Below are 24,872 nucleotides of genomic sequence, written 5' to 3' on the forward strand. Positions count from 1 at the left end.
CCTATCACTGGAAGTGTTCAAGGCCAGGCTGGATGGGGCTCCGAGCAACCTGGTCTAGTGAAAGATGTTCCTGTTCATGGCAGGGGGGTTCGAACTAGATGATCTTTCCCCTTCCAACCCAAACTCTGATCTCAAGAAGATCCTCACCATTGCATAGGAGAGGTTATTTAACAGAGGGCGATGCCATTTCCCATCTTCTTGTCTTGTCTCTCTTCAAGAGTTTGTATTCATATATAGCACTACATGTTAATGATTGTAATTATGTTACAGTTTTGTGATTTCATGTGAAACTTAAGTTCTTAATCAGTCAGCTTCCTGTAACAGTGATTGGTACACTTTTTTAATGGAAAAGAAAGAGACAAAATATTTTAATGAGCTGCTAGAAAATGGGGCTGCACTCCAGGAAAGAAACTGAACTGTGAAATCAGTTATGTGGCATTTTCTCTCGGGCACATTCCTGATACAATAATTAGAATTTTACTTTATTTGCAGGCTAGCAAACCTGAAAAAGTGTTGCCTGTCAATTCTCTGAAGCTTTATCTTGGAGTGAAAAGGAAAATGAAGCCACCAACAAAGTAAGAATAGAAAAGAGAATAAACACTATGTTAAAAAGTGTTGTAGTATCATCAGTAAAGCGTAGCATAGAACATTGTGGAACAAGGAAGAGTCAAGAAGTCTACAGCAGTAAGCTGAATTAAATTAACCCATGTAATATTATTTGTTCTGTTCCTATATCTGTTTTCATGTTCCATGTTAACTAATCTGTGCTAGGAAATTACTTTATTGATTGGCTTTTCGTAATCTAAAGTGCATTTATTATCTCTTCTGGATGTGGCCGCTCCTAGCTCGCTTTGTTTTGTGGTATATGTCCTACATGTCATTGGTGGACACACTTGCCTGGCACCAGGTAAAAAGAGAGAAGAAAAAACCAGCTAGTCATGGCCCTTACTGGCAGTTCCTGTTGCTCAGCAGAGGATTTTCCTTTTTCAGGATCTTTGTTATTTTGATGTTTCTGTTAGCTGAAGACTACAGTGCCCTTTACAAACATCAGTAACTATTTCTCAGAAAAAGAGCAGTGAAAAATGACACCTGTTTTTCTCAGATGTTTCCAGTTCTTGTTCGGTCAAAGCTTTGAGATACTGAGACAATGCACATAGGATCTTATCCCAGAGGGAGTCTAGGTTGGCTGTAGCCTTTAAACAGATCTGCTTGAACTTTTCCTTTACAGTTGGCAAATCAAAACACCCCAAAAAGATTGGTGAATTTCAAAGCTTAGCCACGTTAAAGAAAACATTGGTGGCTTTTTTGCAAAGTTTTTTTTTTTTTTTAATTTAAGTGCAGAATGAGTAGGAGATTAGTCCAAAGTATGAGTAAAAAGATTATGTAAATGAGTCTTTGCAGATCTTTTTTTACCTTGAGGTTTATTTTTATACTACTTTCAAAAGCAGAGCTTACTCTTCTGGATCTCCAGAAGTGTCTGCTTGTTTCGCCTCAGAAACTTCATTGTGCACCCACTTCCTTTTCTTTTCCCTAGCAATTATTAAATTCCTATAAAGTCATGTGATGCCGGGTATCTTCAGTTTATTTCCAGCACCTATGAGAAAGCATAGCCACAGCAAAAATGAGGCATGTAGTCAGGTGTCATCTGCAGTCCTTTGCTATAACCCTTTGTCTAGAACAGAAAGTTCATTGACTGTGAATCAATTGTGAGAAAATTAGCAAAATCCATCCTCAAACCTAGCACTTTATTCTGAATTTGCAGTACACGTTTAGAGTTCGCAACTTAATTTTATTTTTTTTCAAATTAAAAGGACTATATAAAGGTAATTAATCTCTGCAGTTTGAGGAATATGGAACTAATTTTTGAAAATCATCTTTCTTTCAGCTGGGGACTTGCAGTATTTTCTGAAAAACACCAGTGGTAGGTAAACATGAAACGGACACTTAGTTTAACTTCACTGTTAACTTATTTGTTGAAATATTCAATTTCAAAATAAGAGTGTTTGAAAACTAATGGGCATTATTTTGCTTTTGTGTTTAATTTTATTTTTGTTTTTTAAGTAAAGAAACCTTCTTAATTGATATATTTGGTTCATCTGTTGGGTTTAGGTGTCTGGCTTTCTTCTGTGACCAGAGAGCAAACAATAGTCATAAAGTTAGGATGATAGATTTTAATCCTGTGCGCATGCTTAAAATGAAACACAGGCATTGTCTTCAAAGTAGGTGAAGTGATAATTTGATGTATTTATATATGCCTATTTTTTCTGGGAGTGTTAATATAGAGAGCATAAATGAATGTAAGCACTATTTGAAATAGTTTGGAAACTTATTCTTTAATATGTTTAACAGGAGTCTCCATTGTTTTTCATGTTAATTATGTATTGTGTTCTAGGTATATATGTTGTGATGGACAAGATGTGCAGATGGAGTGGATGATCAGCATTTTTATGGCACAGGTACTAATCTGTTCAAAACCTGTAACTTATTCATCTGTTAAGAAAATCCCATTAAATATGTTTGTGTTATATATGCCAAAATTTCTGGAATATGTAATGCAATAAAAATGCCAAAAGATGTGTCTTAGTCCGTGAAGACTATGAGTGCTGTGAGAGTAAGTACATTAGATTCTGGCATCATCTCCCCACCCCACCCTGCTCTGTTGTAGAGAAGCTTTTTAAAGAAGGACAGTTACTTCCTTTGCAGAAAGCTCTTGTGAATGAAATTCTGGCCATTGAACTAAAGAGTGTGTCTGTGTGCCACAATACCCAAGTGCTATTTCTCTGTTCTATAGTTTGGGTGCTCCTAAAGTGGTCAAGAAGGAAGAGTGTCTTGTTTAAAAGCACAGTGGTGTGAACTAGCCCTGTTGAAGAGCTGTGCCAATATGGCTTTATTTCTCTGGTATCCAGATTAGCTTAGTTAACACTAAAAATTCATTGTGTTGGGTAGGCTTTATTCTAAACTAAGTACTCCTCTGCTTGCTGTGAGATTGTAAGGAGGGTATGTTTGAGTGATATATAACACATTTCTGGAAATGGAGTTTAAGATTTGCATTGGAGAAGTGGAAGTGAGATGGGAAGAACTCAGCCTGACAGGAGCCTGGAACAAAGTTTAAGGTTTCAGCAGGATTTTGTATCAGATGTGTCAGATTTTTCTTTTTCCCCATGATGTTCAAGGAGCTTTGCAGAATATCACTATGAATAAACATTGCTAGATTTATGATTACCTGGGAGCTTTTTGTTGCATAAAGTAGGCTGAGCACACAACTGTTGAAATACAGACTTCTTAGAAGCTTTCTAAAACAGAATCTGACTTTCATAGATAATAGTGCTAGAAGTATAATGCCTGCCTTGAAAGTAAGACTTCCAAATTCTTGTCTTATTCAGCTCCCTCAACTGAAGTGACTGTTGTTGTTTCTATGGAAACAGCTGGCATACATCTCACGGGCATAAAATGAGCAGTGTCACAGCAAACAGGCTCAGAGGTTATTGATATACGAAACTTAGAAGTAACTCATGCCAGCTTGGTAACTGTTGAAGTCCTTTTGACATAAAATCACAGTGAAGGACAGTCTGTTAGGATTCTGCTCAGGCAGAGGTAGAATGCTCCTTTGACAATATAGATAAAGAACTGTAAGCCACTGCTCAATGTCCAGGATAATTTTTTCTAACAGGAAAAAAAAAATCATGTACATTAAAAAACTTGCTATGAATTAATACTATTATTTTTAACACTTTATTCCAATGAATGAACAGTGCAATGGATTAGCAGTATTACATTGAAGGGTTTTTTTTTTGTTTGTCTTGATTTTTTGTGGAAATTGTTGATTATTTTTTACCAGCATTCTGGACGTCAGTAAAGTTGTCAGTCTATAAGCGACGTGAGAAATGATGTGCTAATGATGCCGATTTAGTGTGTTGTTCTTACTGCAATCTGCTACTTCATGACAGAGAAAATCTCCTTAAGAATGCAGTCCCTCATATTGGTAAAGCTTGCTATAAGATCTCTAAAAAGTCTTGTATCATACAGGAGCAGACAATTGTTACCACATTATCCCATTTCTGGACCAGAAAACTGTAAATGTCAACTGAGGTTATTTCTAGTTAGAATTTTCAAGTTGAGATCATCTTCAGGGAAGTCAGCTTGATTTTTTTTATTGTATATTTTGTCACTGCTTTTGAACACACATATAAGAGAGAGTGCAGGCAGCATATCTTGTTTGCTAGTGGAATAACTTAGATTAGAAATTGAAAAATACTGTAAAATTGGTCTTGAAGTATTAAGACATTGCCATTGAATGATTGTACAATTAAGAGGGACATAAACCAATATTACTGTGCTCTCAGTGCTTGAGCAGAGCTTTATTAGTAATTAAGATTACTAAGATAGTAGTACTATTGTTGGTTTTTTCCTGTTGTCTGAAAATATTTATTCCTCTAGTATAAATAGTGCAGAGTATATATATATATATATATATATATTGGTACTGCTGTAACCTAGTGACAAGAATACTTTGATACAGGCAATGAAGTTAACCCAGAGGTTATTAATCTTCCATTTCAAGCTGGTACATAGTAAGTGTTTGAAGTAGGACCAGTATTTCTTTAAGTTCTATGCACAACCATCCTGAAAAGCATGATACTTGAATTCTGTAATATTCTGTACAAAATCTCTTAAGACCATGCATAGCATACAGTTGGAAGTAATTAATAGGTATGAAGAAGGACACAATAGTACTCTTCCAGATTCCTTGCCTTTGGTCAGCTGGGGACACATTATACTACCATGAGGTGCAGTTGAGCAGAGGGCTCAAAACTATGAATAAATGCATTTTTTATGTGGCCTAATATGTTGCTAGTATTTCTGATATATTTTCTCAGAGTTCTATTTTAAGAAATGTTACAGGCACAAAAGGGAAATCGGGCTGCTTAACTGACAGGGATGGTTTCCTTAGGCTTGCTGGGATTTAAGGCAGACAGTTTTCTTCAGAAGCTGATTAAAGTTTCTCCATCACTTTCTGGACTGTGGTTGTTTGTGGTATCTTGATCTGCAATAAACTGATTTTGGTTGGCAAGAGCTGCTCTTTCAGATAATACTTTCTCATTTCATTGGAACAAAATGTTCTTAATGGTCACTGGAGAGAACTCTTACCACAGACTTTAGCGTCTCCCTGGTCAGACCATGCGTGAGAATTTTTACTCCATCAAGATACGAGTCTATAAAATTCTTCTTCTAAATTTAGAACCAAGGCTTCCAATTTCTAGTCAACCATCATGAGTCAATAGTCACTGATTCTGATGGTTTTTTAATGGTAATGCTGTTTTTACTTGCAGACCATCTGCAAGTATGATCATAGCTCCACAACTGCTTTTTTAAATACAGTCTTGAAGAGACTTGCTTCATGAATTTGCAGTCCTATCTTGCAAGTTTCCTTCAAAGTTGTGTTGATTTAGCTGTAGGCCTTGGATAGTCTCTTTGATTCACAGAATCTCGTGTTGTTGATTTTTCAGTAAAATAGTCTTGAAATACCTTGTCCTCAAATCTGTCTTTCTGGTTTTCATTAACGTTACCTGAGGACTGTGAGCTCATGTGCTCAAATTTGAAATGTTCAGTAAGTAATTTATAGTTTTTTACTTCCCTTCTCTTCCCAGTCTTGTTTTTCCCTCAGAGTGAAACTTCACATTTTTCCCCAAAACTGACCTGTTTCAGTTGAAATAAAGCAAAAAATACTACTGTCAAAAACAGATCTGCGTATTTGTAGGTTGTGTTTTGGGTAACGTGTTGTTATCATAGGTTAAGCAATTATTTTTTCTGAATTGTTTGATATGTGACAATTATGTAGAGACTTCTTGGTTCTTTTCACTCAACATTGTGCATCACTTACAAAATATTAGCATAATTTAAAGCATCACAGGGTTTTTCCCTTTCTCCCACGAGAAGAGGGCATGTGCAGTATATAGCTTTTTCCAAGGGAGTTTTACATACCAAAGAATTCTATGTGTTTATGAAATTCCACAAGGAAAATAAGGAATCATTTTGTTCTTCAGCATGCAGATATATGGCCACCTGCTGGAAAAGCAAGAAAACAGTCCATAACTAAAAGTCCAAAGATCAGAGGCTTACCACTAATTCCCATTCATCAGGAGAAGAACACTTGTAAAATCAGAGGGAATACAGAAGTAAGTGGGGTTTAAACTTGATGTGGAACTTCTAACCACAATGGTGTAATAAGTAGTCCAGTAATAATGAACTCCCTAGAGCTGGATAAATATAAAATGCAGATGCTCTTATTGTCAATGTCTCTTCTAATATTTTGTCATTAAAAGAACATTTAGGACAATTTAATGTAAAAAAGCTATTGTAGTCTCATCTTGCATAACCTGTCTGGCTGTTCAGTAAAGCATAATGGACTTTTATGTGTGCTTGGACTTTTTTTGAGTAGAGATGGTTCATTAGGAATAAATAAGACTTTTAGCTGGAAATATTATGAACATTATTACAGTATGGGCTTTATTTTTAATAAGATCCTTGAAAACTGTCCTGCGTGCATATCTTACAATATCTTTTTTTCTGTCTAAAATAACTGCACTGTTTTAGTTATCCACTCTGTGAATATAATTTAAAGGCTCAGATGGAACTAACTTTGATACATTTGACTTGTACTATTATTACTCCCAAAGAAGAATAAGAGGCTTTAGTTTCAACTCTTTGAATAGACTGAGCTTTGTTACTACATTACATGCACTAGTGGTGTATCTGAACCTTACCATACTAGCTTGAGATCCTGGTATCCACACATGGATACTGGTGCCCGTGGGGAGAACGTGCATTACTTCCAGCTGAGATGAAGCAGTGGAGGCACTCTTCTACTAGGGAATAGTAGTGATAACAGGCCTGACTGCAGCAGTGAGTAACTTGAAACAACAGCTTGGTCCTTTGACTGCAGCAGTATCACTACTTGCACATTTTAGAACATTTTGAATGGAGGCATTTAATATGAGATGTGTTATCACCACTAACAGAGATAGTGGTTCAGGTACAGAGTGGTAAAGTTCACTTTTTCCACAGTAAACCAAAAGCAAAAGGCAGGCATAGTGCTTTTCGTAAAAGACAATTCCATCCTGAGTTACACTTTCTTCCAGAAAGAATTTTTGCTCTGCCTAACTACAAGAGTATAAAACCATGTGAATATAAGTATTTTGTAATTTGGTTACAAACTTTTGAATTTTGTTTAATTTATTGTTTTTAACCTTCTTTCTTTCAAAAATTATTTTTGCAATTTTTAATAAGTTCTTTCTGATCCTTGTACTTTCAATCTTCTTTGATGAAAGTAAATTGTAGGTCTTGTCAGTCAAAAGACTTTATAACCCTTAGGTGTGTCTCTTACCTGTTCTTTGTGCAAGTACACGTGAAACATCTAGTACATTCTTTGAGTTGGCTACAAATTCAGACATTCTAGGATAAAAGTTTTATTGCATTTTGAGCTTCATGATTAAAAATCCTTAGTGCCCTATAGTACTGTATGTATTTTGGAGGGGTTTTTTTTTGTGGATAATTTGCTTTATTAGGGATGACTCTAATATTTTGTACACTGCAACTTTGAGGAGGTCTGCATTTAAACTTAAACTCAGAAATCCACAATCTTCATTATTTATGACATGACTAGATCTAGAACTTTTTTGCAAAAGGTTTTGCATACTTTAGGAAGGTTAACACAAAAATACATAAGAAAAAATAAAAACTAACACTGTTTTTACATGGAAAGCTAACACTGGAATGAACAGTAAAACAGTGTTGGAAAGGATATGTATGATATGGCTTATTAAAAAGAAATATTGAACAGCAGTGGAGTCAGTTAAAAAAAAGATGAGACGATGCCTTCAGTCTTTCCATGAAGTTGAGTACTTCTCCAATATCTCAGTTCACAAGAATATCTCAGTTTTAAAGTATTAGAAAGTAATACCAGGAACAAGCATTTTCTTAAAGATGGAGGTCTACTTACAGATCAGTGTGTAAACTTGTAGTAAAAATGTCATCAATTTATACAGACAGGAAAAGAGACTGAAAGTTTTCCAAACAGTGAAAAAAGTGATGTCTTTGTGAGAGAAAGATTGACCGGGGGAGAAAAAACCCCAAACCACAATAAGCTCAAAGATATCCAGAAGCTGAGTTTAATATTAATATTTTTTGCTTAAAATGTCTATATTGAATGTCTGATTTTCCCCCATAGTTGGAAGCAGTTTTATTGTCTGTTAGCAAGATAAATGTGTAATGCCAAAGGTTTGAAAGACTCAATAAATAAGAATCCTAATAAAAAATAGAAACAAAACATTTTGGTTATTTCTACACCACGTGTTGCACATGTGGATAGTGCATTTAAAATATGCATATTTCTCATATAGAATTATTCAATTGAAATAGAAATTCAATTGCTGCGTATCTGCAGTAAGTATTTGATTTCATTTCAAAATACAAGACTGAGGAATGAGGAAAAATCTTTTCTTTCAAGCACCATCAAATAGCATACTGACTTACATATAGTCATATGTAACCTGTACTTACATATAGGTCATACAAGAAAGGCCCACAAGAAGGTCCAAACCATTCTATAATTTTGTGTATCTAAGCTAGGTCCTACCTAGTGTTTGAGTAGTTTTTGATGTTCGTTTTAACATACAGGGTGTATTAAGATTCCAAGGAACAAGTTGCTCATGTGCTGTGGATAATTGACTCCATAAAAAATGCAGTCAAACTGAACAAGTTCCACACAGGAAATACGAAAAGACCCAAAGTCTCCCTCAGCTTTCTCCACTTTTGTGGTTGTCAAGAAAGATGCCACACATGAAAGAAGTATTCCAGGACCTACTTTTCCACAGGCTGTTCCACAAAAGGAATGTTCTACCTACTGCCACACCAACTGAGTAGCCAGAATACAATAGTGCAAATTTAGATGCAACATCTGGTTTACCTTTAATTTTCTACAGCTTAAGAACTTGAAAACAGCCCACCAATATGCAAATTGAAAAAGTCAGTGTTTACAACATACCAGTTAGTACTTAACAGGTGCTGAAAATGTTTATGTGATTGTTTAAAATCACCTCTTGTATATTCATGTTGCTCAGTCATTATATTATCAAGACCGCAATATACACAGTTGTATTCATTCCATCAAACAATTCTAAGTCTTTAGGAGTATATGGATCTGCTGTGAAACATTTAAATTTAGTCTGCTGTGGTAGAAAGAAAAAGCAATCATGATTATATTAAAATAAATGTCTTCATTGCCATGGTGCATTTATGTAAATTTCAGAAGTACCGCTAATTGAGAATTTGGTCACTAAATATTCTTACTAAATTATAATAGGACAACTGTGGTAATTTAAAACTGACTTGATGTCTTAGCTCTTGAGTAAATTTTTTTTTTTCTTTAAAATTTATGTGAAACTAATGAGCAAAACATTGCAATCTAAACATTTTTTTAATATGGTGTGAATGATTTGTATTTCTCTTTGCTTGTTTGTTAAGCATATAGAACTACAAACTGGAAAATCAAGATTTGGTGAACACCATGATAACGAACTTCTGGAAGAAAGAAAAAACTTGAAAGAAAAAGCATCTATTGTGGCACAATGTTTGGAAAGAAAGGAGGAGAAAGTGCGAAATCATGCAAAAACACATCAAAATTCGATTTCTGAAGATGATGCAGGCTCAGGGATGCCTGAATTACACCAAAGATCACATAAGACACTGAAGAAAAATAAAAACAAACCAAACAAAACTACTTTGGAACTAGATAGTAAATTACCATCAGATGTGATTCAGGAACTAAATACAGTGCTGCAGAAGAACAGAGCAAGTCATGAAACCTCCAGCTGATTTCTTGAGGCTGAAGCATAATGCTTATATATATATTCTTGTGTTTTATGTATATATATATATTCTATTCAAAAGTAAAGTTTTGAAGTGTGTAATTTGTACAGTGCAGAGGAAATAAGGAAGTATAGTTTGTTTATATGCAGCTATTGATTTTGTATACGTGTATGCCCAATGTAATTATTTAAGACTGAACTGGGAGAACTGATAATGTAAAACTCCTGAAGTTTGGAAGTTTTTCTGTGCAGTGCAAGGACACCAGAGCTTTGTCTATTTTGTTGTTGTTCCAGATTTTGTTGGATACAAGGGTTCTAAGAACTGTCAAAGGCTTTTGCTCTGTTTATATTCTGTACTACCTTGTAAATACTGGAGAGATATTTTTAAAAGAGAAGATACACTCTGAAATTCATACTATTGACTGCAATATTTTTAATTGTCTAACACTATAAAAATTAGTAACATATGATTTGAAATTTTTTGTTCTTGTTTTTTGTTGTTGTTGTTTGGACTTGTTTGTGGTTTTGTTTTGTTTTGTTTTTATTTAAGGAGAAAAATTAGTATTTGCTTCCATAGAATTGTGTTCTGACAAGACATCATGTGAAAGAATTAAAAGGGAGAGACATGTAGTAGATGACACAATGTATTAATTCCTGTATCTTGAAACTGTATCTCTAGGGTGTACATGTGATTATGGCATCTAAGTAATGAGATCATAGAGGAGCACAAAAAAAGTCTTCAAAGCAACCTCTAATGGGTACATGAATTGGAAGAATAGCACCATCTCAGTGGGCCACAGTACTTTTCTAAACAGGCCTTTCTCAGCTCAGGGTGACAAAGGGAAGCTTTTCTCTTGCTCTTTGGATAGAGCTTGCTTGGTACTAACAAAGTTGCTGACCTCCCATGAGTAGTTAATATTTAAATGAAAAATTAATTCCTTCAAGAAAAAATGGTCCCCATGCAAACAAATAAGAATGATACCAACACACTCAATTAAGAAGTGCCAAATGCTAAATGGGGGAAGAGATTTACCTTTCTCTTTACCATGCAGACAAAGGTAAATAGTAGTCTGTTTGCAGGGACTAGAAATGCTTGTCCTACAACTTTACCACTGCTCTTCTGAGTGTAAGGGCTGGTCCCAGAGTGAACAGCCTTGCTTGCTGCCTTCTGAGTATGTGGGTAACAGTTCCTGAAGATAGTCATGTAGCACAGTACAGCTACTTTGATTTTTAAGCCCAGTGTTCCCTAAATTTAAAATTCAGCATCGCTTTTCAAAATAAACCTATTCAAGGAATGAAATTATTTTCAGTTGTTTTGTAGATATTATCTCCACTTATCCCTTGGGATTGCTGATTTTACTTTGTTCCATAACACCTGGATGGGAAAAAGGTGCTGCTGTGCTAGGGCTGTTTCCAGGTGTTGTAGATGCTGTGTGGTTAAGCAGCAGGAGCAACAGACCAGAGCACTAATGAGCTCACACAGCACTTTTGCTTCAAGGGAGGCATCTGCTTGTTTTTGCTGCTATCCCTTTTGTGGTCTGACTAGTCACACTGCCACAGATTCTCACCAGCCTTTTAAAAACTTACTGATGCCTTTAGTGTTTGATTGGAATTGGCCAGATCTCTTAGAGCAGGAGAGAGGAAGCACAGAAGCAGTATGCTCACTTAGTCCCTCTTCTATTTTTGGTAGTCACAGGTGCCGTAACATTTCTCACATCATTTACTTCTATTCTTGATTACATTGAGCAGCTTAATTGGAAAAATAATTTGTTTGATTGAAGAAATTAAACAAGTGACTCAAATCATGTATCTGGCAGCTCTGCTAGGAAGCACAGAGAAAAAGAGATCAAACTCAAGTATTTTACAGTAGTATTTATTATTCTGGAATGTAGCACTGACAGAGTAAGTCTGTTCTTTCACACTTTGCACTTACCTTATTTGACCAGTTTTTAAAACAAGCAAGTTTGTAGATTTTAATTTTCCCAGTGCACTATTGACTATTTTGATACCTTCATTTTGTAATTGAGCCTCTTCTAATCATTGAGGCCCTGTCTCAAGAATGCGTATCAAGAAAGCCTGAACTCAAATTTTATTGATTAAAGCTGGAGTTTAATTTTAATAAGCACATTCCTAAATGCTGATTTGAACTGGGGCCTAATACCAGCAGGATAAACTGCTTTATTTTCTGTCAGGCTGGACTTGAAAATACTATTTATAGTTTTACTTTTATTTGCAGATATTTCTCAGTATTGAGTTGTGGTTCTTATATTGTTTATCTTTTTATTGGGACCTTAAGAATGACATTCACTTCACTGCTGAAAGCCTCATGCATCATTTAAGCCACTACACTAATGGAATAAATGGAGCAGTGGAAGGGTTTTGTGCATTGAAGTGAATATATCCATGAAGAAAATGGTTTGTGTATTTTTATTGGTTCTAAAGACTACAGGAACATTTGTTCTATTTCAAAACCGTGTCACAGGTAAAATATCTCTATAACTGCTGCTAACAGGCCAAAAAAATCAAGATGATGTTTAATAGAATGCATATAAATTTGACGTTTTATGTACACATACACAAACACATATATGTGCACAAATTTATATGCACATTCACAGAGGCACACTGAATAGTGACAGTATTAACACAAGTAAAATTTAATTGGGAAAGTAGAAACTAAATTTGCAATTAATTATTTTAAATAGGTATCAGTATTTTGGACTAAACATTTGACACATTATTGTTGCACAACACGTTTTTGACTGATCTAAGACCTGCAGAAAATATGTGGTTTGTTGCAGTATCTTAATGGCTACTGATCTTTTGTTGTTCTTGTGCCATGTTGAGGACTGGTAAAGTGTAATTTTTAGGGAATTGTAATTGAATAAATGCTCTTTCTCAGAACTAGGTGATGGATTTTTTTTAGAAAAAAATCAGTAAGAATGTTAAAATAATTTGTCCCTGCCCATATGAAAGCTATTGAATATCCTGGTAAGAACTTACTTTCTCATCTGCAAAGTGAAGTTAAATGGGCAACCAGTATTTTATGTATGGGCTTATAACTGTGAGAAGACTAAGATTAATGTCTTAATAAATTTTAGTAAATCTCAGGTTCATCATTACCTTGTTAAACTTCTGCAGTCATGATAGGTAGGTGTAAAGTTGACATGTATCCATTGTTTTTGTTGTTTAACATAATGCCTGTGTTCTGTTTGTGTTTATTTTTCACATTTATTAGGATGTGTGATGGAGGCAAGTGAAAACCCAAGAAGAAATATGAACTAGATTCTTTGTTTTATTTTTTGTTTGTTTTTTTATTTTACTTGAGCTGGATATTGTCTGCTATTTTAGAATTTTTCTTCAAAACAGATCTCTTTGTGAGGTACTATTCTGGGATGCCAGTTCAAAAGAGCACTTTGACTAATAGTTTTTGTGCCTCAGCAGAGACTGCTGTAGTGGGGTCGATTTCACCAGCTGGGATCTACAGTGTGTTCATGCAGCCCTTACCTTTACTGTGTGACTTGGGTTGAGATGCAGTTTTGGCATTAAAAGGTTTTGCAAATGTTATCCGAGAATCTGTCCAGTGGGGAAAGGATATCCCCAAAGATCTCTTCAGTTAATGGGGAAGGCTTGGCCATATTGCTGATTTTTGTTCCTTCCCTTGGAAGAGCTCCAGGTCTATTCTGCCTAAGGCAAGTTGTTAGGATGCCTCCAGCTCTGTATGCCAGAGGCACCCCTGGGGTGCCTTTTGCTGTCATGTATTGGGGTAGTTTTAGACTGCTCTGGAGATACAGGTTTATCTGAGAGTAAAAGTTACAGGAATTTTATCTCACTGCTATGATTTTTCTCTCCCCTGATACAGTGCTGGCACAATTTGTGTTCCTTTGAGTGCTGCCAGGTTACCACCATTTCCACAGCTCAAATTCCAGATGAAGAAGTCTAAGAAAAATTTGCGTGCTCTGCTGGGGATGGGGTTGGTGCCTCCAGGAGTAAGGAAGTAAGGGGTGCATCTCTCACTGGCTATGACACTGTATTTTAGGCCTACCATGATGCATCACCTCTCTGATTTTTATATCCTGTTTGCCAGTGCAGCCTGTTTCAGTGGGAGAGTCAGCTATCAGACTTTGCTTGAATTTGTAATGGAACAGCTTCAGTTCTGCTGGAGTCCAAATGGAAACTGAGAAAAAAAAAAAAAAAGGAAAAAAAGTACTGACTCAAATCCCTGTTTGGAGCATAGAATGCTCCAAAATTTTTTTAGATTTAGGCTACTTAAGAGAAACTTCTGGATTCAGTAAGTTACGTTGGGAAAACTGAACTATATATGGGTGGGTTAGAAACAGACTGCCTTGGTTGACAGATTGAATGTGTTCCAAGTTGAATTGTTTGCAAAAATATGTATTAACTTGCAAAACTCAGCCTATTGTGGCAAGATTGCCTAAAAAGATTCAGGATTCTTCAATACAGTATTCCTGCTTCAGAACTGCTGGAGAGATTCTCTGTGCTGTCAAAAAATGAAGTGTTTGTCAAACTCTCTGTTTCTTGAGACTAGACTGTACTATGTAAAAAGGCAGAAACCCTCGCAGTTTTTCAGTGGTTCATGGTCAGTTTGGAGATTGCACTACTTTTCCTTTGACTCCACTGAAAATGGGATCCATCTGCAGCTCAGTTAAGGGGAAAAACAATCCTGCTATTTTAGCTCTTACCACTGCTGTACCTTAATGGTTTAGTTATTACCTTTGCTGAAATTTCTTTGAGAATATTCCTGTTATGCTTTGCCACTCATCTTTCACTAGAAATTCATGATGATCTGTGGCACTGATGAGGAAGAAGGATGTGGATGTTAAAGCCAAATAGACAACTGTATCTTCCTGCTTACCTGCACTTTGACTGCAGTTCAGAATTCTGCTTAGTCTACCTGACCTTACTTGAGCCCTGCCTCTTTTTGCTCTAGACCCTGTTCTGTGTTGCAGACTTTGGAATATCATAATCTTTAAGGTATCTTTTATACCCACTCCCACTCTGGTCCAATTTAAATTCCAAAAAATGTTAATTAAAAATTCGGAGTTCAAATTTTAGCCATGATTTCTGTTTAGAACCCATGGCATCTCTGAATATTTCTTTTGCCTCTTTATGCAGATAGTATGTGCGATACAGTCAAGACCATTATGTCAAGGTTGCCTTAACCTTTTTCTTAAGTCCTGATAGAGATTTTCTCAGTGCTACCATAGAGAAAGGGATTTCACTGAAGAGAGAGAGATAGATTCAGGTGCTGGCAAATAGGTATTCCAGAGTTCTGTAACCCATTTCTATACATGCCTCTGAAGATCTACATACTTAAATTTGTAGTCTTTAGCAAATTAGAAGGCAAACTGAAGCACATATACTCTCTTTGCCTTTTTAAATTATTTTAGTTCAGTTTCTTAATGATCCTATAATAATTTCTTTTTTCTTAATAACAAGAATAACAACAATAACACAGTTTCTTGCAAATTATAGCGTTGTCTACATAAAGTATTTTCTTTCTAAATTTAATTAAGATTGGTTTGTCCAGTACAGTTGAAAAACTGATTGATTGAGGTTTGCTCTACATATGAGTTTTGTTACATTGTTTTCTCCCCATTCACATTGACAATATGTTTCATTTAAAAGCAGATTTTTTTTTTTTTTTGTATTTGTCTATTTTGGCTTTATCTAGTTATCTGTTGTATCTATTATCTATTTATATCTATTTAAATTGAAAATCATGATTGAAATATATTTTCTTCAAATAGATTGTAGCCATTAGCCATTTAGTTTATGGTGCCTTAGTATTTTACTCTTGTGATGGGTGTCCAGCACTTACACTTTTAGAGTGTCTCTTTTTCCCCACTGTTTACTCATTCATCCTACATATTGTGACTGTTACATCTCATTAGATGATAAGTATTTTAAACTGCATATAACAATTCTCAGGTCTTCCCAGGCTGTTAGAGGTGGAACATTTTTCACATGAGAATCCTTACAGGCTTTACTTCCAGGGGAAATCAGGTTTTGTGAGAGATTACAGAACTTTCATGTAGGAGAATGTGTCTTTGAGTCTTGGTTAAATCACTGAGTAGAACAACAGTACACTTTGTCCATAACCTAGAGATAGTAGGATTGGTTCCCTTTCTGTCACTTGATCTTATATAGCACAGCTGGGCCAGGTAAATGAGGTTTGACAATGTTTGCTCAGGATCTGTATTAAGAACTAGAACACAGAAAACCAAATATGAAGCATCTTTAAAATAGCAGTTAATCTGACCTTTAGTTTAAGAAAGTTTCTGGGTTTACTCATTAAATAGCAAATGCACTTTCACTTTTTTTTCTTCTAAATTTTAAAGAAAGACTAGCTTGAGCTTTCTATGGATTTTCAGTATTAGTAACCAAGTTTAATTTAGAAAGCTTATTTTTCAAAACATAAATCTTGATACAAAGAGCTACTAGAGGTAATTTTTTTAAAAAGACCTTTTATAAAGGTTTGCTTTCCTTTATACTAGTTTCATCATAGCAGCATTAATTTGTTTTGTTCTCTCTGAATAGTATTTCTGGGATAAATACATATCTTGTGATGATTGCTGATCTTTTTTAATGTCAGTTATGAAAAAAGTTTAAAAGTTTTCCACCTATGACTGAATTAATAAAAAATGCAAGTTGACGTTTTTTACCATTGGGGTTTGTAAAAGTAACCTGACAGTAGTACATAAAATATTTCTATTGAGATCCAACAGCCCTCAATATGCAATCTTAAATAATAATAATAATGCAATCTTGATTGGTTATGGACAGTGATGATAAATTAGTTACAGAAAATTTGATGTTTCTCAATTAGCAGTTAATTTATCTCCAGTTGAATCTCTTGCAGCCATCTCCTCTTTCTCCGAACTACTTGGGTTTCAAGGAAAGATACTAGTTTAGAATTCAAAATGCACAGATGTACAGCCAGAAATTCATCTTGAAAATTCTATTACAAAAAACAAAAAAACAAACAAACAAAAAAACCCCACCCCAAACAACCTACAACAAATAACCTTCCTCTTTAACGTGTTTGCAAAAGGTTCCTTTAATGAATTGTTTTTGAGAACCATTTAACAAAACAGAAGGAGGACACCCATGCTAAAATTCAAATCAATTTTGAACACTTTTCATGGTTTCATGGTTTTTATTTCAGTTGTTGTAGGTATCCTGAGTCAGTTCAAGGTAGTAGAATTTAGGACTTTCTGTAATTCTCTTCAGTGAATTACAGTGGACACTGTTGTTTTGTAAAGAACAAAAGTTTCGTATCCAGATTTTTGTCCAGATTTTCATTAACAGTGTTGAACTCTCCTTTTGAATGTTTATCTTAAAAGAACCTTCATCCTGACAGATACTGGAGGTTTTATTGGCTAATCAGGCATGTCATACAGCCAAATTTTGGATCTCTGGTAGACATAACCTGGTATGTTTGAAGGTGTGTAAGAAACCAGAAAATGTTAAATGATCTCATATATTACTTGTTGGTAACTTTTTTGTGGTGGTGCTGTTATGCCACTTTGGTTTCATTTCAAATCAGCTAACATTTTGCATTCAAGTTTTACTTTCAAGTTTTTGTTTGGGCTTTTTAAGCAGACATTTTAATAGACATGCACAGCAATCATTTTTTTTCCTGATTGCACTAAGCAGAAGCAATGAATAGACAAGAAATGTTGTAGGTACCTTATTTCACCATAACTCCTCCGTTTTCAACACCTTTATATATGTATTTTTTAATTTAGTAAATAAAGAGTAGTCAAATTGTTTTCTGGTGCACTCATGCTCCATGTTATTATGAAGAGAATCTCTATCCTTGCCTGTTGTCAGCTGTTCAGAGATGCAAAATAAGCAGAAAAAATTAAGGACAGATCTGTTGCTTCCAAAAGTACAGTATAGCGTATACTGCACCTTTTTATAAATGTTTCAGCTTTTTAGCTCTTGATACTCACCTTTCTATTCCCTAATGTATCATTAGGGAGATGAACACATAAAAGTGGATCCTTCCCTCATGGCCATACAGGACCCTATCATAAAATTGCAAACTCACCATTCAAGTTATCTCTTTGCAATTAATGAACCGTGAAAAGAAATTGCACAGTGAAAGAATGTAGCTGTATTTATGATTAGGTTTTAAACAGAAGGCCAGTTTATATGCTACTTGGAAGGAAAAAATCTTTCTCCCACTATATTTTTATTATCAAGATAAAATGTCTAGTAGGCCAACAGGAGTAAAAATTCTGAATGCAAGCAAAATTATATAGGCTTTATTCTGAGTAAAACAATGTCTCATGAACATTGCTATTTATATATTCCATTTTGAGACAATAACTGTGGTTTATGAAGAAGCTAGAGTTCATATCACCATCTGCTTTCAATAACAACTTTTGAACTAATACGTGCACTGGAAACTCTTTTCTTTCTCTGAATCAGAACTTTTTGCCATGGATTTCTAGGAGCAAACTGGATTTATGTTTTTAAAGTATTTTTAATTTCTTTCACAATTAGGTAACTCAACTTAATTGTCAATTTACCTGAACCATTAGAAACCTTTCCCATGCAGGCTGACACCTTCCCCATTCAGCATGTCATACATTTTCCAGGATTGAAGAAAGAGACATATTGCTATTTTTTATGTTCCCTTTTAAGACCAGGACATTGTTCTTGTGTTCCCTGGTGTTTACACTTTAAGCTGTGGAGCTCCAGTTTCCAGTGGAAGAGAAAAATTTCTCATCACTTCATTTGGTGTTGCCCTAAACATTTACAGGTGAAGGAGGTGTGTTGCTTTAAGGAGGTTTCAGAATGAGGTGATAAACTGGTTTGACAGCAGTAAAAGTTCCCCAGGAGGCTGCACCTGCATCTTCAAGAAACAAGTAAGATCATCTCACTCTGATCTACAGTTTGATTCAGGCCCCCAAAGGCTAATGTCCAGCACATTAGGCGTGTTGTAATTGAACTGTTGAGAAGCAAAATATTAATGAACTGCCTTCCCTTTGGAAGTAATCTAGGTTTCTCATTACTAGCACTGCCAGCATTCTTGTTCTTAGTGTCTAATCGACACTTAATGGCTCTCTCTTGGTGTCTCTAATTTTCCATAATTAATGTGCATGTAAAATGAATCTTGTAAATAATGTCTGCTTATATACCACATGCTGAATAATGTAAGCAAGCTATTATAGGTTGCTTATTTTTGCCCCTTGTGGTCTCTGGATCTCACAACTTTGCATTAACTTGGAGCTGTGAGGGAAAAATCTACCAGGCATCTCACTGAAGCATAAAACCCAGAAACAATGAAAAAATTTTACAGAGCAAGGAGATCAAGTAGGGTCTTTTTTTGTTGTTTTTCCATACCAAACCAGTCTAGTGAAAAATAGATTGCGGAATTTTCAGCTGATATGTATTAGACTGTTTTACAAATATACATCTCTAAACTGATTATGTTCTAAATATCTAAATGTCTTGCAGATGGTCTTTGAGACTACTTACCAAGACAAAAGTTGTCCCCACTTGTGATATCTAGTAAAATTATGAAGTACAAATATTAAGTTTTATAGCTTGTTGAAATTATATTGAGGGACTCTACCAAGTGGATTTTTTTTTTCCAATTTTAAGTATGGGCTGATTTTCCAGAAAATTAAATAGCAGGTTCACTATCCAGAAATTTTTTTTAGATTAGATAATCAAAAATTTATTTTTATTTTTTATAATCTTTTGTACCAGTCTCTACTCTGCAGTGTAGAATGCTGGCTTAGTATTATTGTACTTGATAACTGTGATTAAAGAAATGAAGATTTTCTCACTTTATTATTTTGCTGCTGTTATTTTGTATTTAATCCTGCTTCCCTTGTAAGCTTTACTGAGTTTAAAGAGCTTTTAGTGAGACAGGTCAGGGATCCTCAGCCCTCACAGAAAATAGATACCGAAAGAGTGTCATCTTTTAACGGTTACGTTTTTAATAAGCTCTTTTCCAGCTGCTGCTTATAATATACAGTCTGTTTCATGGACATCAAATAGAGTTTTCATTTTTTCTGATTGAAGTTAGAAAGGGCTTGCTCATCAGAATTCTGTACTAGTTCTCTTTTTTCATCTCTTCATTTATCACCTGCCACTGGAAATTACATGAAGGTTGAATCTAGGTCCATGCAGCAATCTGGCAGCTGGGATGCCTGATTTTGATACATTTTTCCATACAGATTCAAATAAAAATGAATTTTAAAGTAGAGGAAAACTTAAATAAATATGGATTCAGCTTAATTGGAAGAAAACTTATGGTGTCCTTACTACAACAAAGCTGTCTGTAAGTGTAAATAAATGGCAGTCCACTATTGCATGTCTACTATAAACTTGAAGAAAATGGTCGTCTAGCAGACTGTAGCACATACACTTTTGTGCATGTACATGTACAATTTGAATGAAAATATTTAGTCATGGCACTTCTCTTTGCAGTTTTTCTCTAATGCTAACGTCCCTTCTGCTGCTGTGAATTGCTGTGCATGTGTATATTAAATATATTTCGAAGATGCTTGTGGCTAAGCTGGTAGCAGGTGTGCTGTGGAAGCCAAGTGGGTTGCATTCTCCAGGAATGCCAACCTGACCCTTACTACTGGCTCCATTTTTCCCCCTCTTCAGGCTCCCCATTCCCATTCTTCCTAGAATTACAGGGAGGGAGGTTCCTTCAGTCCCACTGATGCATTTCTAGTGTCAGATGAAATTAGGATCTCTCTCTTCTACACAGACTAGGAAATGGTCACACACCTCAGTTACCAAAACGTTGGTGGGAACATTATGAGCATCTAACACTAGTGGTAATATTTTTAAAACAGCAATGCAGAGATGAGAGACAAGTGCCTTTACATTCTTTTTATAGTTTCTTGCAGTTCTTCACCATAAAATGAGTCAAGAATGCAGCCCATGTTTTTCATGCCATGGGGATTTTTGTTGATTTGTGGTTGACAGGGAGATAGGAAAAAAATGTTAACCATCATTAATGCAGTAATGGAGAAGAACTAAATACATTAATTCAAACATCACCTCCTCCACACAAATTCCTCTGCCTGCAAAAAGCAGTGGTTGTTTCTGAACCATTATTAAAAAAAATTGTATCTCAGTTCTCCATGGGTGTTAAGTCCTGTCTTAAAGTATTATAGAAGAACTATTAATCAGTCAGTAGTTGAACAAATAATTATTTTAGTAGTCTTCGAATTATAAATTAATATTTAAAATTTAATGAAAAAAATACTTAAATAATTTGCTAAAAATTTGTATTTTCAAGCTGTTTTCTTCAAAAAGTTAACTGGCATAGCTCAAACCTTAAATATAAATGAAAGTCCAGTACCAGCTCCGTGTAGCAAAGTGAAATCTCAATTTTTATATACATATAAGTGTTAAATTCAAGTTCAGCAAAAAAACCATTTGTATCTTAACTCACAGAAAATTACTAGCATCCTATTAAAATCAGGTCAAGAGAAAAATGGAATGGAATTCTTAGATAAACCTTTTTTCTTAATCTCTGCAATGTAATTTGGAGACCTGGTAATAAGTATTTGAAGATTAAATGTTGATACAACTTTTTTACTTTATTATAGTTGCCTTACGGCACATTAATCTCTTGTGGTGCCTTGCAGTGAGCTAATACGAGTGAGATCTGAATGTGGAACAATCTAGATAGAAAACACCACTTCAGCAGGGAAAAAAATAATGACTTAGCTTTTGGAAGGCATTACAGCGAAGGATTGAAGCTGATGCATGTTGGTCTGTGCTGCTTATCTGATGTATATTTTCTACTTTGTCTGCAAATTCATAACCTTAAAGAAAGGCTCATGTAAAGTTGTGAAAAGCTGTTTCCACTGTATGTAGTTACTTCCAAGAATCAATTTATTTTATGGTGAAGGGCTATTTTAAAACATATTTTCTCAACTCTCTCAGCAGATAGTTCAGGATAATTGAGTCACTTGGAAATTTAGACTTTGAAACAGTTCCTTTCTTTTATGCTCAATGTCCTGATCTTACCTTCAGCTAAGAAAGATTATCTAGGCTTGGAATACTGGCAATCTGCTCCTGTAGAGCAGAAGATAATTATATTTCCTAGATTTCTCTGCTCTTATTTAAACAATAACAGATGCAGATAAGTGGAGGTCATCCACTGCTAGTATGAGCAATGTAGAATTTATCCATTTTCCGTAGCTAATCTGGACACTTAAACAGAGTTAGCTTTTTCTTTTTCTGTTTTTTTGTGGTTTTTTTTTTTCCTTTAATACTGCACCACTGTTACAAGGAAACACCTTTCCCAACTGCTGAATTTCTCCATCACAAAGTGGATGGTTAATGGACAAGATGATTCTGCCAGGTTTTGAATTGGAGGCGATTCAGGTATTAGAAAACTGAGTAATATTATCCTACTCCATTCCCCTTTGACAAAATTAGTAAGTACAGTAAGTATAAAAACAGTGTAATACTCTATAATATTAAAATTGATAGCACAGATGTTTAAAATATTTTGGAAAAAATATGCCTAGGCATTACTTGTATTAACACCCTATTTCCTTCACATGTAGTCTCATCAGTCCACATGCATTAGGCAGATAATCCTGAAGTGCAGAGAAGGTCTCTAAACCACCAGAGAAAGTGGGGTGTAAAATATTTTGAAGCAATTATAGTGCAAATTTCCAGTTGCAGACTGTAATGTGCATTCAGGCTATGGTCATATTTAATACATCACAGGCATAAAATTTGTGTTTTGCTAAGTCTTACATGCAAAGAGGTTCTCATCTAGTTTTACTTTATAAATAATGAATGAAGGTGAGATAATGATGTCCTACCATGATTAGGTGTGCTGGTAAGGGTGACTCATCAATCCTAACTCACCTCTGTGGAAAATAGCTTCTTGGATAACTTCACAGTCAAAGAGAAACATTACACTATGTACAGTGTTTCAGCACACTTCCAATTTAATGTTACTTTCAATTCAAATTAGGAAAGGAGAACTTTTTGGCAAATGAACAGTTTTTCCTTATTAATGCTGAGTGGAAAAGAGAGGCAAAACAGCTATTGACAAGTGCAGATACATATCCCACCATATGGATTCTAACACTTTAATTATATTGTTCTCTTTCTTTTTATGGCAACTTTTAGTGATAATAATTTTTCAACTAATTAAAGACCAGCTGCTACTTAGCAAGCTAGGCACCCAATTAGGAATCCAAAACCTGGTAAACAACCTTTACTGCCAGACAGCTAGTTGAATCACCTCCTGTCATGGGCATGGAAGTCTTTTTGTAGTTTTTATAAATGCACATTTTGGTCATATTGTCTGACGCTGCTGAATGCTCTTCCTTGAGACTAGAAAAATAATCACACATCATGTTCACTTTTTTTTTTCAGGACAGCCTGCAATACCATGTGGTTTTCTGTTTTTTTAATTTATGTTTTTTTAAGTTTGCTAAAAATTAAAAGCATTTTTTGTTTTTTTTTAGAAAAAGGTTTACTGAGCAGAAAACCAGATATATTTCCTGGATGCAGACAGCAGTTTGCCTGCAGCAGCTTCCAGCTACTTAATGATATTTAGAGAAATTACCTTATTTCAGATTGAAGTCTAGTTTTTCTATGTAGTGTACTATCCATATGAATGCTACCGTATTTTTCCTGCCTAGTGCTGTGGAGTTCAGAAAATAAGCCATGTATTGCCTTATAAATAAATAATAAATAATAAAATAAGCCATAAAACTCTTAAGGAGCAGCAGTCATGGAAGGGAAGTCATCGAAAATTGTCCTGACTCTCTCTTTCCTGTTCACTCTGGTATGTATGCTTATTTCCGAATTTAGTGGCAGAGATAATGGGAAAAAGGAAGGAATTCTACAGCTGACAGAACATAGATGTAAGTTCAGGTGCACAGTTTTGGAAAAATATGACTCACATGGAAATTAAATGATTCATATGTATTTCAGCAAACCATCTTTGGTGTTGTAGTAAGAATAATAAACTTCTATTTTATATACATCCTTGCACAAAAAACCAAAAAATATTAGCATATATCAACATAAAATAAAATAGGTAGTAGCTATAAAATATAGTTGTGAGCTTTTCCATGGACCTAGTGCTTATTTAGCTAGTAGTGAGGAAAAAAAGCATCATTAACAGGCCTACCAGAAATTTTAAAAGCATGAGAAAAAAAATTGAGAAGTCTTGGGTTATTAGGTTAAAAAGGAATTGAAAGAATAAAAATATTATTTTTATAATATAAAATAAAAAAAAAAATTGTAAACTTGATACATGAAGGTTTATATTTCATAGTTTTAGTGATGAGAAGTAAGTCATGTTCTCACAGCAGACCAACAGCTTCAGGTGAGAGAAAGTTTCCTATACAAATTACAGCCAGTTCCTATGGCAGCTGTTGCTTTATTGCCTTTGCTCTGGCTTTGGAGGTCTGTCAGGCACAGAAGGTAAACTTCACAGAATGAAAAGTAGATTCTTCAACAGAAATACAATATAGTAAACTTTGAAATTATAAAAGAAAAAAAGTTCTCAAAACAGCACAATAACTCTGTCAAAAGGAATGGTCTCAGATGAAGATACTAGAAGAAATAAATGCCTTCATGAACTGTGAAAACCTATTTTTTTTTCAAAAGAGAGAATTGAGTTACTTTGGAGAAAAATATATATACTCTTTTGTGTTTTTACTGGAAGATATAGTTTCTAGTGTCAAGATTAAGAAATGTCACAGATTTTCAGTCACAAGTGTGAGATCAGGTAAGTTTCCCAGACTTAGAATTTCAGCTAAATGCCTTTCTTGCCATCATCTTACGCACTCTACATTCTAACTTTTCTCAAGAAGGATCAAGATCATCTGCTGTAATATTTTCTCCCTGCTCCTGCCACTTGTAAATGTTTAATTTTACATGGCTCTGCCCACTTCTTCTGCTAGTCTTGATCAAAGTGACAGAATTGCAAGCAGGATAACTCCATTTGTCTTTCCCAGAACC

General features: G+C 34.9%; 1 protein-coding gene across 6 annotated transcripts in view; it reads left to right on the forward strand.

The window, feature by feature from the left end:
• ARAP2 (ArfGAP with RhoGAP domain, ankyrin repeat and PH domain 2) overlaps positions 1–12,770 on the forward strand; it is a 117,193-nt gene extending 104,423 nt beyond the window's left edge. For 4 of the 6 annotated variants that reach the window (XM_015625046.1, XM_033513538.1, XM_033513535.1 and 1 more), the window contains 5 exons: positions 493–575; positions 1,886–1,921; positions 2,393–2,456; positions 6,045–6,176; positions 9,523–12,770. In XM_015625046.1, the coding sequence (XP_015480532.1) occupies positions 493–575; positions 1,886–1,921; positions 2,393–2,456; positions 6,045–6,176; positions 9,523–9,873 (666 nt within the window). In that variant the 3' untranslated portion in view covers positions 9,874–12,770. Of the gene's footprint in view, positions 1–492; positions 581–1,885; positions 1,922–2,392; positions 2,457–6,044; positions 6,177–9,522 lie in introns of those variants that run through there. The other 2 variants (XM_033513537.1, XR_004496898.1) reach the window with 2 other exon arrangements.
• Positions 12,771–24,872: the final 12,102 nt, after the last annotated feature.

This window comes from Parus major, chromosome 4 (assembly GCF_001522545.3).
Source record: "Parus major isolate Abel chromosome 4, Parus_major1.1, whole genome shotgun sequence".
Classification (NCBI taxonomy): domain Eukaryota; kingdom Metazoa; phylum Chordata; class Aves; order Passeriformes; family Paridae; genus Parus; species Parus major.